Below are 15,868 nucleotides of genomic sequence, written 5' to 3'. Positions count from 1 at the left end.
TTTCTTATTTTGCATAGTGTCAGCCTCCTGGCAGCAGCAGCATACACCCAAGGTAATCTGTGCCCCCCAATGAAGCGATAAAGAAAATATTTTCTCTCTTTATTTTGCCGAGAGGCAAGTGGCACGATATGGTTCTGCCAACGAGACGTCCCCCTGTACCAAAATGTAATAAAAGCACAGATGCTCGGACAATTAGCAAACTGGGTATTTATTGGGGGCAGGTAGACGAGTGAGGCGCATACCTTTCCCTCTCGCGTTCTCTGTTTCCTCGGCCTTCCATCCCCTCAGCTCTTTCGGGGCTTTTTCTCATCAAAAATTTGTTTTCTGGCACAGTGGGGATCTCTTCTGGACGGACGGTGGATGTCACCTGTAGTTCTTGATCTTCCTTTTCACTCTCAGAACTGTCAAAAAAGAAAAAAAAAAAAAAAAGAAAAAGTCAAATCGTGTTAATCAGCGATATGAGGATAACGTCAAACAGCTGCAATTATGTGACTTAAAGGTCCACACAGTTTACCAAGAAGATGTATGAGAATAAGGAAACTGTCACATCTCTTTAGTTTGTTTTATTCCATCATTTCAAACGGTTTTCCACCACTATGGTATATCGATGACAGATCCATAGGATAGGTTGCTAATATCAAATAGATGCATATCAGGGACCCCCCTCAGATCAGCAGTTACCAGGTATAAAGAGGATATGGAGCAGAATAGCGCCGCACTATTCATCTGAATAGGGGCTGATCTGCAGTACTGGACAGAGGCCAATAAATCATGTGCTGGCGCAGTGGAGTTCCTCTCCATACACCGCTAACATCCGGACACTGCTGGTAACAGCTAATCAGCAGGGATGCAAAGTGTCCTATAAAATCAGAAAATTTTTTTTTAAAGGGGCTGTCCCGGCTTGGGGTTAAAGTCTGCAGTCACTATATGCGACTGCAGTCTTGAGAATCCTCACAGTGCAGTGAGCACAATCAAGATTCTTTGGTGCCGGGGGCGTGGCGATGTAGTGAGCTAGGAGGACGCGTTGAGACGGAGCTCCTGCTGTCCTGTAATTATCCTGCCTATCCAGCAATCTCACCGGCACTTAGCTGCGGCCAACTTGCTCTCCTGGTTCCCAGGAGTCTTCCGGTGCCCGGGGAGGCAGGATCATCAGCCTCAGTGAGCCGGGCGCTGGAGGAGCCGGCGGGGACGTGGGACCTGGGGGAGACGGCGGCCATCTTAACTGTGCGCTCCGACAGGACAGAGGCACAGACTTTCAGCTTCTAGCCCCATGGAGCCGCTGGAGCGCGTCTTTCTCCGGGAGGTACAGGAGGGGGGAGACGCGGTGGGAGCTTTGGAGCGTGAGCCCCGCGCCCCCTCACTGGTGTCTTGATAACCCTCCCTGGTGTTTGTGCCGGGCGCTCCTGGCCCCCCCCTTGGGAGAGTGCTGCTGGACTCCTGTGTGCTGCGGTGGTTGGAGGCTGGGACGGCCGGCCGGCGGGCCTGCAGCCATCTTTGAAGCACATGCGCTGCTGGTGAGACGCGGTGCTGGTCCCCATTGCTGCAGCGCTGACGGACGAGTGAGCACATATCCTCCAAGGACTGTGGAGGGCAAGCGGTGAGTGCTCTGAAAGATTGGGCCCCGCTTCCCTCCTTCTCGCTATATCGCTTAGCCTGTTGGTGCTATTACTTTAAGGGCCTGGGTCCCTTCCTGGCTGCTGTCTTGTGGGGCGCTGTGGTCTCCCCCCGCCCCCCGGGTTATAAGGGCCCTAGTCTGCTGCTTGGAGCCGGACATTGTTTTCCTGCATGGCTTTACAGATCTGCGTTATCTTTGGGGCTCTGCTGTCACTATATGAGAGCCCTGCTACGCCTATAATAGAGGTCTCCAGTGTACTGTTCTTCATAATCAGCTGTGCCATATTGCTGTTAAAATGAGCCGCTCTAAGGGAACGGAATAGGCCGAAAGAATATGCTAGAATAGACCATTCTGACGTCGCAAAACCCCTTAAAACCAACTCTTCACAGGCTCAGCGTAAAAGCCGCCCTTCTGGAGGCGAGGAGGAGAGTGAGCAAGAGGAGTTAACCCTCAAACAGGCGTCTGAACAACTGATGCAGGCCATCGCCTTGACCAGGAAATCTCTAACTGGGAAGATCGAGGACGTGCACACTGAGGTGGGACGCCTCCGACAAGATATGCAAGCTATGAGGGGCCGCATTACGGAGGTTGGGACACGGGCGTCCCAGGTAGAAGACACCATCACACCTATGGAAGCCAAGTTAACTAAGGTGGCAGGCTCTATGAATGGAGGCAGAAAGCGGACGACCTGGAGAACAGAATGCGTCGGAATATCCGAATTATTGGGCTCCCGGAACGTTTGGAGGGTCAACACCCGGAGCAGTTTCTGGAAGATTGGCTCAAAACTACTTTGGGAGACGAATTTTCTTCAACATTTGCTGTGGAGCGGGCCCACAGAGTCCCCACTAGTCCTCTTCCTCCAGGAGCCCCACCTAGACCTTTCCTGGCACGTCTCCTTAACTGCAGGGACAGGGATGTGGCTCTGCGCTTGGCACGGCAGAAAAGCCCCATCAAGTTCAACAACGCCACGGTCTCAATTTTCCCAGACTTCTCCATAGAACTTCAGAAACAGCGGGCACAGTTCATGGAGGTCAAAAAAGAGCCTCCGGGCTGGATCCATGGATCCAGCGGGGGCGGCTGAATGGCTGCGATCCCACGGGGGGGGGGGGGTGTCTGCTGCAGAGAAATCCTAGTGTATATATTGCTGGTCAATACCTTTGCTTCAATGGCCTGATTGGAGCTCTATCCGCCGGCGTCCAATTATCAACCATCCCGGACACTGTGCTCAGTGATGGCATCCCCTTGTTTGCTTCATGACGGGAGTGCAGGACGTTGCTCCCATACTGTTTGTTGTTTATTTACTTCGTTTTTTCTTTGTTGTGATTTTATATGTTTTTTTAGGTAAGATTCGCAGCCATCGACACTTTTCATTTTTACGAGATGTCTCTAAATTTTACCTGGGTAATGATGTGCCACATATTCAGCGGAGTAACACATGGGGTCTGAGTTGATCTGTATGTCATGGAATGTGAGGGGTATAAAAACCCCTCGGAAAAAGATTAAGGTTTTTTCGCAGGTCAGACATTACCACCCTCACATTGTGGCCTTGGTGGAGACGCACCTGACCAGGGATACTGTTCGGCGTGTGCAGAAGCCTTGGGTACAATGGTCTGTTCACGCATTCCACACTAGCTACTCGAGAGGGGTTTCATTGTTGGTACATAGAGACGTTGGATGGGAGGCCAGGGAGACTCGAAGGGATCCTGAGGGTCGTTTTGTTTTTGTGCATGCACTGATAAATGCCAGGGAATATGTAATCCTATGTGTCTATAACCCCCCTCCGGCTAGTGTGTCTCTTCTTCAGAGGACAATGAGTTTTGCCCTGGATTACCCAGATGCGGATGTTATCTGTATGGGGGATTTCAATATGGTTATGAACAACTGCCTTGATAAATTGAGATTGGATGATGGAATAACTGGGGGGGGGCCTCTTCGCTGACTACAACTTTGCTGTCACTGTTTATGAGGGAGGGCGGGTGGCTGGATCTGTGGAGGATGCGTTACCCTGAATTAAGAGAGTATACCTGTCACTCGTCCACTAAACGCTCTCTATCGCGCATAGATTACATATTTGGTTCCAGCGGTCTGGTGATGTGGGTGGATAACAGAGCACGGTACTAGGGGGATCTCCGATCACAGCCCCGTCATCCTTAAGCTTAAATATAGACAATTAAACAAGGGGATAGTTTGGAAGTTGAATCCTTTCTGGTTGAAGTTAATAGTATCCCTGATAGAACGATTAGTCAATTGCATTGTTTCATAGAGTCTCATCCGGAATCTCAAGATGTTAATTTATTTTGGGATGCCCTTAAGGCATACTTGAGAGGTTGCCTGTCCTCCACGATTTCTTATATTAAGCGGGTAACCTCAAGGGAGGATGAGGAAATGGAGCGACGATTGAAAGACTCAGAGGCTACATATATATCCAACCAAACTATTGGCAATAGGATTGAGTGGTTGGCTGCCCAGAGGTTGTACACCCAGCACATAGACACTAAATCTAAACGTAAACTATTTTTCACCCGTCAATCTTATTTTGAATTGGAAACCAGGCAAGTAAGTTTTTGGCCTATTTGGTGCGCCAGCATAATACCTCCAATACAATACTGCAGATTCGTAGGGCGGATGGTTTACTGGTGTCTTCGACCGAGGAGATACTTGGCTGTTTTTACGATTACTACATTTTACTATATGAATCTAAAAGTGACTTTGATAATTTGGGATGCTTGGACTATTTATCAGATGTGACATTCCCTACATTAGACCCTGAACAGCGAGCCCTTATGGACGCTGCGTTCACCGCGGAAGAGATAGAAAATGCTATAACGGACATGGCTTCTGGAAAGGCCCCTGGACCAGACGGGTTCCCCCTTGAATTGTATAGGAAATACCGAGATATACTGGTGCCACTTCTGGTGAAGGTATTTCGAGGAATTTGGGAAGGGAAGTCTATGCCTGATTCTTTTTATGAGGCCAATATTATAATGCTTAGGAAGGAAGGAAAGGACCCCTTGGAATGTGGATCTTACCGTCCTATTTCATTAGTGAATGTGGACTATAAAATCTTTACTAAGATCCTAGCTACCAGGCTGAACTCAATTATATTGAACCTTGTACATCCTGATCAAACGAGTTTCATGCCTGGTAAGAGCACTTCCATTAATATCAGACGGGTTCAGTCAATAGTCCAATATAGCTCCCTAATAACCGACAACAAATGGGCATTGGCGTCGTTAGATGCCGCCAAAACTTTTGACTCTCTTGAGTGGCCTTTTCACTCCGCGTTCTTGCAAAGATATGGATTTGGTGATAAATTTATAAAGTGGATCAAAATACTATATATGAAACCCAAGGCCCGTATCATAGTAAATAACTCTATATCTGAGTCTTTTCCATTACATAGGGGGACTCGTCAAGGCTGCCCCCTCTCCCCTGCCCTCTTCGCTCTTGCAATTGAGGCACTGGCAATCCGTATACGGTCTTCCCCTGGCATTAAGGGAATTGGTGTAGCGGGTCGAGTGGACACAATAGGTTTATATGCTGATGATATTGTGGTTTTCATGGATTAAGTCGAAGAAACTTTGCCGCAAGTGATAGGCCTAATAGACAGATTTAGTAAATACTCAGGCTTATATATAAGTTGGGAGAAGTCGGCTCTGTTACCCCTTTCTCATGTCCCGATGCCGCAGCTGGAAGCTCTCTCCTCACTGTCTATTGTATCTAATTTTAAACATCTGGGTATTTATATATCCCGTGATAGTGCGTTTGATTTACAACTTAATGTCCACCCACTGCTGGAACTAGTTAAAATTAAATTTGCATCCTGGAGCAAACTTCCGTTGTCTGTAGCCGGACGCATTAACTTGATTAAAATGATATTTCTTCCTAAGCTTAGCTACTCCCTTCAGCACAGTGCTGTGATGGTGCCCAGATCTTTCTTCGTGAGTCTTAACTCCCAGATCACGTCTTTTATATGGGGGAAAACGAAGCCCAAACTTAAATTGGCCACCTTACAAAGACCAAAAAAAGGGGGGGTGGAGCCGTGCTACCGAATTTTTTCCTGTATTATTTGGCTGGGCAACTTAAAGCTCTAAGTAACTGGATGCCGGGTAGCTACATTCCCAACTCTGAAAGTCACCTGCTTCACGCTGCACAGACTGATTGCCCACTGGGTTTTCTTGAGGTAGAAAGAACTAATGCCCCTCGTTTGCTACCCCTGCTCCGATTGGCACGAGTAACATGGAGGCAAATCAAGAAAGTGTCTGAGTTTAAACATTTTATAGCCGAAATGCCCCTGTGGAATAATGATTATTTTGCAGAATTGCTAATCCACCCGTCCACTGAATTTTGGATTCAACATGACGTCTCTTCGATGGGAGACTTATATGATCAGGGGACCTTGAAGTCTTTTGAGCAATTACAGGTCGCGCATGATATCCCAATTCTTCCGCTATTTACAACTGAGATCAGTTCTTCAATCGCATGTAAGATGTAGGGGTGTGGGCCGTACTATTTCATCTCTGCCTCTGATAGGAATCCTCAAATCGCAGGGCCCTCAGGGTCTCATCTCCTCTTTATACACATACATGCAGTCAGCGGGAGCAGAATCTGCCATAAGCTCTGTCAGGAGGAAGTGGGAACGGCTCATCCCTAATACGCAGGATGAGGAGTCGGAGGAGATTTTGGAATCTCCAATTGGAGTATCACCATCTATTAACAACAGGATGATACAATTATATATAATCAACCAGTCGTACTTGACTCAGACAAGACTTTTGAGGATGGGCCGTTACCAGTCATCAGAATGTTTAAGGTGTCACGCTCCAGACGCAGATTTTATTCATATGATATGGCAGTGTCCCACTGTTCTGCATTACTGGGGAGAGGTGACATCATTAGTCATCCCTAATACAGGGCCCGGTCCCTCTGGAGCCACTGGTCTGCTTGTTTGGGGTATGGGATGAGGAGATTTGGGGTTGATATGATGGGGTCTTCCTGCATGAGACGTTATTTATGGCACGGAAGGTACTGGCATTACGGTGGATGGGAACTTTGTCCCCCTCTCTTAGAATTTGGGTTGACTTGGTGAATTCGATTATTCCACACGAGCGCACGTTATACCAAAACAGGGGATGCCCGGATAAATTTGAAAAGATTTGGGGGAGGTGGAACTCCTCCCACCTTTCCATGCAAGGTTGAGACATCACATACAAGATAATATGCTGCGGGATGCTAGGCTGCGAAATAGTAGATATAGATTGATGTAGTGGTTGTAGTTTAGGAATTTCTGATTAGATTTCCTCATCCGAATAATATGTTAAAAGGCTTATGTGATTTGTTCGATATACATATTTTATGATATATAACCAACTGTCCTTTGCGCATATTGGGAAGGTTATTTATAATACTACTGTGTTCTTCTAAGAAAAAAAAATAGTGTATAATTATTTGGCTTTATAGTCTAATAATGGATGGAAACATGTATGCTCTATGGAAAATGTTTATTAACATGGGCCAATTGTATGTTGTACATGTTTTATGTCTTGAAGTTCAATAAACGAATTTAAAAGATTCTTTGGTGTCAGGAGCAAGTGAGCGAGTGACCTTAAGTATGCGATTTGCATGCATGTGGGTACATGCCAACTAGAGGAGCACAGCTAGGTTTAATGCAAGTGAACTGAGCAAGGTCGGATATGTCTAGTCGGAATGTGGCAGGTTGTATGCAAATCACAAACTTGCAGACACGTGACCGCCATTCCCAGTGCCGGAGATTCCTAACAGTGCGCTCTGTGAGGATTCAGAATTCTGAAATCACATAGAATGACTGCAGACTTAGGGTACCGTTACACCTAGCGATGCACCAGCAATCCCGACTAGCGATATGACGCAGTCAGGATCGCTGGTGCATCGCTAGTGAGCTGCCACACAGGCAGATCTCACCAGCGACATCGCTGGGGACGGGGGTCGCTACTTACCTGTCAGACTAGGCGATCCTGCGTCCTCCCGCCCGGCTCCACGCTTCGCTCGTCGGCGCCGCAGGAAGTGACCGACGAGGAATGGTCCAGGAGCTTCTCGCGCGATCAGCGATAACCAGCCGGGGAGCCGGTCGGAGGTAAGCATCACATGCAGCGATATCGCTAGCAATATCGCTGTAACGTCACATAATCGGTGACTTTACAGCGATATTGCTAGCGATATCGCAGTGTGTAACGGGGACTTTAAGCTCTAAGTTTGAACAACCTCTTTAAGTCTTAAGTCTCCTGCTGCTCAGAAGCAACAGAGGACACAGGATTCCTGGTGGGGTTTTAGCAGTAAATTTGTGCTTTATGCATTTACATGCCCTGGCAAGTTCTCAATACACAAACAGTGAAGTACCTCTTCTTAGTCTTCTTCCGCTTTTTCTTCTCCTTTTTTTGCTTCTTGGAATTTTTCTTATGTTTCTTCTTTTTCTTCTTGGATTTCTCCTCTTGACCAGAGTCAGAAGATGAATTAGAAGAGTCTGTGTCGCTGGAGCCGTCGGTGTCACTGGATGATGGAGACTTGTGTCTTTTCTTCTCTTTCTTCGCTAATAAAGTTGGAAGGTCACAACATAAGACACTTGTTATTGTAGAACCATTATTTACATGCAATATCTACATTTACATAGTTAGATCGCTGTCATTTTAAACTTTTTGTCCTATCTGGACAACCTTTCCAAAAATAAGAACCTACTGTTGATCTGTCAGTAAATGCCACGGAGACATCAGGTGGCAATCCTGGGTCACATTCCTAACCGGACATAGAGTATATGGACAGGGGTTGTCATTTTGAGATCAGATCATTAAAGTATCTATCCAGTGCTGCTTGCTTCCCATTGGGCAGTGATAGGTGCTGCTAATATTGCATAAAAAGCCACTCTCTTTTCCTCCGAAAGGCCATGATGTTGACAAATGCATTGCACTAAAAGTGAATCTTTAGATAATTTGATTGCAGTCACTTCCCTCTTGATCTCAACCATAACCTGCTCCTCCATCCTTTAATCAAACTGCAATTTGGATAAATGGTGTATACATTAAAGGGTGTGTTAACTTACTGATCAGCGGGGGTCTGACATCTGGGATCAGCACCAATTTGAAGAAAAGGGATTTTTTTTTTGTCCCCGACAGTGCAACTTTATCCCAGCTACAAAATGGAAGTTGGGTATCTGATAACCAACACTTTATTCATTGTCTATGGGACTGGGTAGCCCTCGGCAGCCCCATAGGAAATAAAGTAGCGGTGGTCAGCACCAGTCTAACAAGGATAAAAGTTTCCCATTCTGCTGATCGATGCAGATTCCATCATTCGGACCCCACTGATCAATAAGTTATCACCAGTGGATAAGTGATGACTTGTTTCTACCGGACAGCCCCTTTACACTTGAAAAAAGGAGATTTTTGTGTACTCACCATAAAATCTCTCTCTCTTAGCCTCTAATTGGGGGACACAGAACCGTGGGTGTTATGCTGCTGTCCACTAGGAGGCGACACTATGCTTAATCTGAAAAAGATTAACTTTGGCTCCTCCTCTGCAGTATACACCCCTGGACGGCGTCAGCCTTCTCCAGTTTTGTGCAAAAGCATTATTAGGAAACATTACAGGAATAACATAACCATGCCTGTAATAAGGTCACTATGTACGAACTCAAAGAACAATATGAGAACTCAACCAAACAGTGGACGAATATTGTGTTGACAGTTCCCTAGACTTGGGGTACTGCCGCCTGCAGGACCCGTCTACCCAGGCCAGCATCCGCTGAGGACTGGGTATGAACACTGTAGTGTTTTGTAAACGTGTGGATGCTAGTCAAAGTGGCCGCCTCACACACTTGTTGAGCCGAGGCTTGGTGCCGAATGGCCTAGGAGGCCCCTACCGCACGCGTAGAGTGTGCCGTGATACCGGCCGGAAGAGAATTGTGAAGGCGGTAAGTCTGTTGTATGGCGGACCTGATCCACCTGTCAAGGGTGGCTTTGGAAGCCGGTAGGCCCATGCGAACGCCTTCCGGAAGGAGGAAAAGTGAATCAGACTTCCGGAAGGGAGCAGTCCTAGACACGTATATACGCAATGCCCTGACAAGGTCAAGCGTATGCAGAGCCTTTTCCACTCTATGAACCGGAACCGGGCAAAGAGAAGGCAGTGAGATTTCCTCATTGAGATGGAAGCTGGACACAACCTTCGGTAGGAAAGATGGGACTGTACGGAGAACCACCTTGTCCTGGTGGAAAACCAGGAAGGGTCGTCTGCAGGAAAGTGCCGAAAGTTCGGACACTCTGCGTAGCGAAGTGATTGCCACTAGAAAGACCACCTTCTGTGACAGAAGGCGGAGAGAGACCTCCTTAAGGGGTTCAAAAGGAGGTGCCTGCAATGCTGTCAGGACCAAGTTGAGGTCCCACGTGTCCAATGGACGTTTGTAGGGGGGAGCCAACCAGGAAACCCCTTGGAGAAAAGTCCTCACTTGCGGCTTGTTAGCAATGCACATCTGAAAGAGCACTGAGAGCGCTGACACCTGGCTCTTAAGCGAGCCCAGGGATAGCCTTGAAGGAAGCCAAGAACCTTTGGGAGAGAGTAGGGGAGTGGAGTCTGTCCATGAGATTCGCACTAAGTAAAGAAAATTTTCCAGGTACGGTAGTAAATCCTGGCAGAAGCTGGCTTCTGTGCCCTGATCATGGTTGTAATGACATCCGGTGAAAAACCTGCTTGGGTCAGAACCCAGGTCTCAATGGCCATGCCATCAAATTGAGAGCCCCTGAGTTCTGATGGAAGAACGGGCCTTGTGACAGAAGGTCGGGACAGATGGGGAGACGCCAGGGGGCGTCTGCTGTGAGTTGTACGACGTCGGCGTACCATGTACGCCTGGGCCAGTCTGGTGCGATTAGGATGTTTAGAATTCCCTCGCTTGATCTTCCTCAGGACTCTGGAGATCAGGGGGAGGGGTGGGAAAATGTACAGAAGCTGGAACTGGGTCCAGTCTTAAACCAGGGTATCTGCACCGAGCGAACTTGGATCGCGCGTCCTGGCCATGAAATTGGGGACCTTGGCATTGAGATGGGATGCCATCAGGTCCACGTCCGAGGTCCCCCAGCGATGGCAGATCTGACAAAAAATTTCAGGATGGAGAGACCACTCCCCCGAGTCCATTCCTTGTCTGCTGAGGTAGTCTGCTTCCCAGTTGTCCACAACCGGAATGTGGACCGGAGAGAGTACCGACCTCGCGTCCTCCGCCCAGTGGAGGATATGTGTCACTTCTTTCATCGCCTGGATGCTGCGAGTCCCGCCTTGATGGTTCACGTATGCCACCGCCGTGGCATTGTCCGACTGTATTCTGACATGAGAGTCTGCCAGCAAGTGATGAAAGGCTCTCAATGCTAGGAAGATGGCCCGAATCTCCAGGATGTTGATGGGCATGGGCACTTCCATTGGTGACCACTTGCCTTGCGCCCTGTGATGTAGGCTTGCGTCGGTGGTCAAAACCTTCCATTGGCCTGGGAGAAAAGATTTTCCCCTTGCAAGCGAGGTTGGCTTGAGCCACCAGTGTAGGGACGTCCTGGCTTTTGATGTTAACCGTAACTCCCTGTCGAGGGAGAAAGGATTCCTGTCCCAGGACTTGAGGATGGCCAGTTGAAGAGGTCTGAGGTGAAACTGGGCAAATGGTACCGCCTCCATTGCTGCTGCCATCCTGCCGAGGACTCTCATGGCAAACCGGAGATCGGGGGGGATTGCGGAGGAGTATGTTAACTCCTAGACGGAGAGCCAGTGTCTTGTCCCTGGGGAGGAGCACCAGACCCCTGGAGGTGTCGAATAGCATCCCCAGGAAGGTCAGAGACTGACTCGGGGTAGTCGATGATTTTTGTAAATTGACTAACCATCCCAGGCGACTCAGAGTGCCGATTGTGATTGAGACGTTGACCTCGCAGTCCTTAAAGGTGGGGGCTTTGATGAGAAGGTCGTCCAGGTATGGAACGACTACTAAGCCTCTGGAGTGTAGAACGTCCATGGTGGCTGCCATGATCTTGATAAACGTTCTGGGAGCCGTGGCGAGTCCGAACGGGAGGGCAACGAACTGGTAGTGGTCCTGGTCGATTGCAAACCTGAGAAATCTCTGATGGGTGGGAGCAATTGGTATATGCAGGTATGCGTCTTGTATGTCTATGGAGGCGAGATATTCTCCTTTCTCCATGGACGCAATGATTGACCGGAGGGACTCCATGCGAAAATGACGAACCCAAACATACTTGTTGAGTTGTTTTAGGTCTAGTATGGGTCGGACACTGCCTCCCTTCTTGGGAACTACGAACAGATTGGAGTAGAACCCTCGGAAGCGCTCGTCTGCAGGAACCAGTACTATGACTCCTGTTTGAAGGAGGGAGGAAACCGCTTGATGGAAGGCTCGAGTCTTGAGTGGTGTTTTTGGGGGAACGGAGAGGAAGAACCGGTTCGGTGGGCTGGTAGAAAACAGGATTTTTGGGTTGCTTACCGTAAAATCTGTTTCTCGGAGCCTTCATTGGGGGACACAGAGACCTTGGGTGTATGCTGCTGCCACTAGGAGGCTGACACTATGCACAAAAAAAAGATAGCTCCTCCTCCGCAGTGTACACCCCACCGACCGGCAGAGAATTCCTCAGTTAGTGAGAAAGCAGTAGGAGAAGTAACAGAATAGGTTGACAACATAAACAACTCAACTGTAACCATTCAACCAAAGTAAGAACAGGAGCTGTAAAACATGGGAGGGTACTGTGTCCCCCAATGAAGGCTCCGAGAAACAGATTTTACGGTAAGCAACCCAAAAATCCTGTTTTCTCGTTCGCCTTATTGGGGGACACAGAGACCTTGGGACGTCCCAAAGCAGTCCCTGGGGTGGGAAACAAACTTCCATCAGGCCAGCGGACTCACCACCGCGGCCTGCAGAATCCGTCTACCTAGGCTGGCGTCCGCCGAAGCGTAGGTGTGGACTCTGTAGAATTTCACAAACGTGTGAACCGATGACCATGCTGCAGCTTTGCAAAGCTGCAGTGCGGAAGCTCTGTGGCGCACCGCCCAGGAGGAACCCACTGCTCGAGTAGAGTGGGCCCTGATACCCGGAGGGGCTCCGCGACGCTTAACACGGTAGGCCTCCAGGATAGCCGATCTGATCCAGCGAGCAATGGTGGCTTTTGACGCCGGGTGACCTTTCCGCGCTCCATCAGGGATAATGAAAAGAGACTCTGTCTTTCGCAAGGAAGTCGTCCTAGACAGATAGACTCTTACCGCCCTAACCAGGTCCAGCTTGTTCAAGGACCGCTCTCGGGGATGAGTTGGATTCGGACAAAAGGACGGGAGCACGATATCCTCGTTGAGGTGAAACGAGGACACCACCTTCGGAAGGAACGAGGGCGGAGGCCGCAGAACTACCTTATCCTGGTGGAGAACCAGAAAGGGAGAGCGGCACGAAAGAGCTGCCAATTCCGACACGCGCCGGACGGAGGTGATGGCCACCAGAAAGGCTACCTTCCAAGAAAGGAGAGAAAGGGAAATATCCCTGAGGGGTTCAAAGGGCGGACCTTGCAGAACCTCAAGAACCAGATTAAGATCCCATGGATCCACGGGCGCCCGGTACGGCGGGACCGTGTGAGCCACGCCCTGAAGAAAGGTCTTAACCTGAGGACGGGAAGCCAACGTTTTCTGAAACAGAATGGACAGCGCCGAAACTTGACCCTTCAGGGAACTGAGGGCAAGCCCCGCATCCAATCCTGCCTGAAGAAACGCTAGGACTGAAAGGAGCGAAAAGGACATGGGCGCGACGTCATTGGTCTCACACCAAGTGAAATAGGCCTTCCAAGTACGGTAGTAAATCTTGGAAGATGATGGCTTTCTGGCTCGGATCATGGTCTGAATTACGTGGTCGGAAAATCCTGCTCGTTTCAGAACCTCGGTCTCAACAGCCACGCCGTTAAATTGAGCGGCCGAGAATTGGGGTGGCAAATCGGACCCCGAGACAGCAGATCTGTTCTGTCTGGAAGCTTCCAGGGGGCGTCCGCGAAAAGGTTGACAATGTCCGCGAACCAAGACCTTCTGGGCCAATTCGGGGCGATGAGAATGACCGGAAGTCCTTCTGCCTTGATCTTCTTCAACAGCTTGGGAAGTTCGAACTGGGACCAAGGAACGGCCAGGGCGTCGGCGCCCACTGCCAGAGGGTCCCGAGACCTGGACACGAATTGTGGGACTTTCCTGTTGAGGCGAGACGCCATGAGGTCTACATCCGGGGTTCCCCACCGAAGGCAGAGCAGATGAAACACTTCTGGATGTAGGGACCATTCTCCTGCCGCGAGACCCTCGCGGCTGAGAAAATTGTCGGCCCAGTTGTCTACGCCGGGAATGTGAACCGCGGAAATTGTCGGGACGGAAATCTCCGCCCAACGAAGAATCTTGGACACCTCCGCCAGGGCTGAAACACTCAGTGTTCCCCCTTGGCGGTTGACATATGCCACCGCTGTGGCGTTGTCTGTCTGAATCCGTACCGGCAGTCCCTTGAGGAGCCTTTCCCAGTGGACCAGAGCAAGATGGATCGCTCGAATCTCCAGAACGTTGATCGGTAGCGCTGATTCCCGATCCGACCATCGACCCTGAACAGTGTGGTTGCGGAACACAGCACCCCAACCGAGGAGACTGGCATCTGTGGTTACTATCTGCCAGTGAATGGGAAGGAAGGATCGACCCGATAGAATGAGAGGTGACGACAACCACCAGTTGAGAGACCGCTTGATCCGGTAAGAAAGATGGACAGGGCGATCCAGGGACCGAGGCGACCTGTTCCACTTCGACAGAATGGCCTGCTGGAGAGGCCTGGCGTGAAATTGGGCAAAGGGAACTGCCTCTATCGCCGCGACCATCTTTCCCAGGACCCTCATGGCTGTACGGAGGGATGGGAATCGCGAGGTCTGCAGCGATCGTACTTCCTGCTGCAGAGAGAGAATCTTTTCTTGTGGGAGAAAGACCCTTGACCGACGAGTGTCGAACAGAAGACCTAGAAAGACCAGGCGTTGGGTAGGAACCAGACAGGACTTTTTCCTGTTGACGATCCACCCGAAATTGGAAAGAGTGTCCAGGACGATTGACAAACTTTGGTGAGCCTGTTGGAATGAGGGAGCCTTGATCAGAATATCGTCTAGGTACGGGAAAAGAACGAGGCCTCTGACTCTCAACAAAGCCATCAACGCAGCCATGATCTTCGTGAAGACTCTGGGAGCGGTGGCAAGACCGAAGGGCAGTGCGACAAACTGGTAGTGGTGCTGTCGAATCGCAAAGCGCAGGAACTTCTGATGTCCGGAGAAAATTGGAACATGTAAATAGGCATCTTGGATGTCTATTGATCACATGAATTCCTGCTCCTCCATGGAGGCGATGACCGAGCGAAGCGACTCCATGCGGAAGTGGCGAAGGCGGACCCTCTTGTTGAGCAGCTTGAGATCCAAGATGGGTCGAACTGCGCCGTCTTTTTTCGGCACTACAAACAGGTTCGAGTAGAACCCCGTGAAGCGCTCCGATTCGGGAACGGGCACAATCACCCCGGAACTGAGAAGAGCGGCGATAGCTGTAGAGAACCCCGGGATCAAGGCTGGATCCTTTGGAGGCCGGGATTCGAAGAAACGATCCCGTGGGAGAGAGACGAACTCTATCTTGTATCCTGAGGATACGACCTCCCTGACCCAGGCGTCCTCCACGGCGGCCAGCCAAACGTCCCTGAAGGAAAGAAGTCGACCTCCCAATTGGAAAGGCCCTTCGCGTGCCCGATGATAGTCATGCTGAAGTAGACCGTCCAGACCTAGATCTGGACGGTCTGCCCTGGGAGGAGTGGGGTCGCCAGGAAGGAGTGGGTCTGAAGGAAACTTTCTTTCTCTCCTGGTGAGCCTGCGGTCTCTTTTGGCTGGAGGAGTTGTCCGCCGTATTGAAACGGCGGAAAGTCCGAAAGGGTCGAAACTGACGCCTTAGTGGGGGTCTGCGAGGCTTGGACTGAGGGAGGAGTGAACTCGTGCCTCCGGTGGCGTCCTTAATAATCTGGTCCAATTGGGACCCAAAGAGGCGCACCCCCTGAAAAGGCAGGTTAGTGAGGGACTTTTTAGAAGACAAGTCCGCTTGCCATGCCTTTAGCCAAAGTGTACATCGAATTGCAATAACGTTGCTTGACGCCTGAACTGCACAGGATGCAGCATCCAAGGAAGCGGAGAGAAGATAGTCCCCAGCATGGGAGATCTGATTGGC

At 49.8% G+C, this 15,868-nt stretch overlaps 1 protein-coding gene across 1 annotated transcript in view; it reads right to left on the bottom strand.

Moving 5' to 3' along the window:
• The window catches only part of PPIG (peptidylprolyl isomerase G), a 39,688-nt gene that overhangs the window by 9,351 nt on the left and 14,469 nt on the right, over positions 1–15,868 (bottom strand). The window contains exons 9-10 of the mRNA XM_073545823.1: positions 7,991–8,180; positions 243–401 (exon numbers count right to left, since the gene is read on the bottom strand). Coding sequence (XP_073401924.1) covers positions 243–401; positions 7,991–8,180 — 349 coding nt within the window. The remainder of the gene's footprint in view (positions 1–242; positions 402–7,990; positions 8,181–15,868) is intronic.

Source organism: Dendrobates tinctorius, unplaced genomic scaffold, assembly GCF_039654945.1.
Source record: "Dendrobates tinctorius isolate UK_male_01 unplaced genomic scaffold, ASM3965494v1 ptg000143l, whole genome shotgun sequence".
In the NCBI taxonomy this organism is placed as follows: domain Eukaryota; kingdom Metazoa; phylum Chordata; class Amphibia; order Anura; family Dendrobatidae; genus Dendrobates; species Dendrobates tinctorius.
Note: the sequence above shows the minus strand (reverse complement) of the source record. Positions and strands in the feature narration are given on the sequence as shown.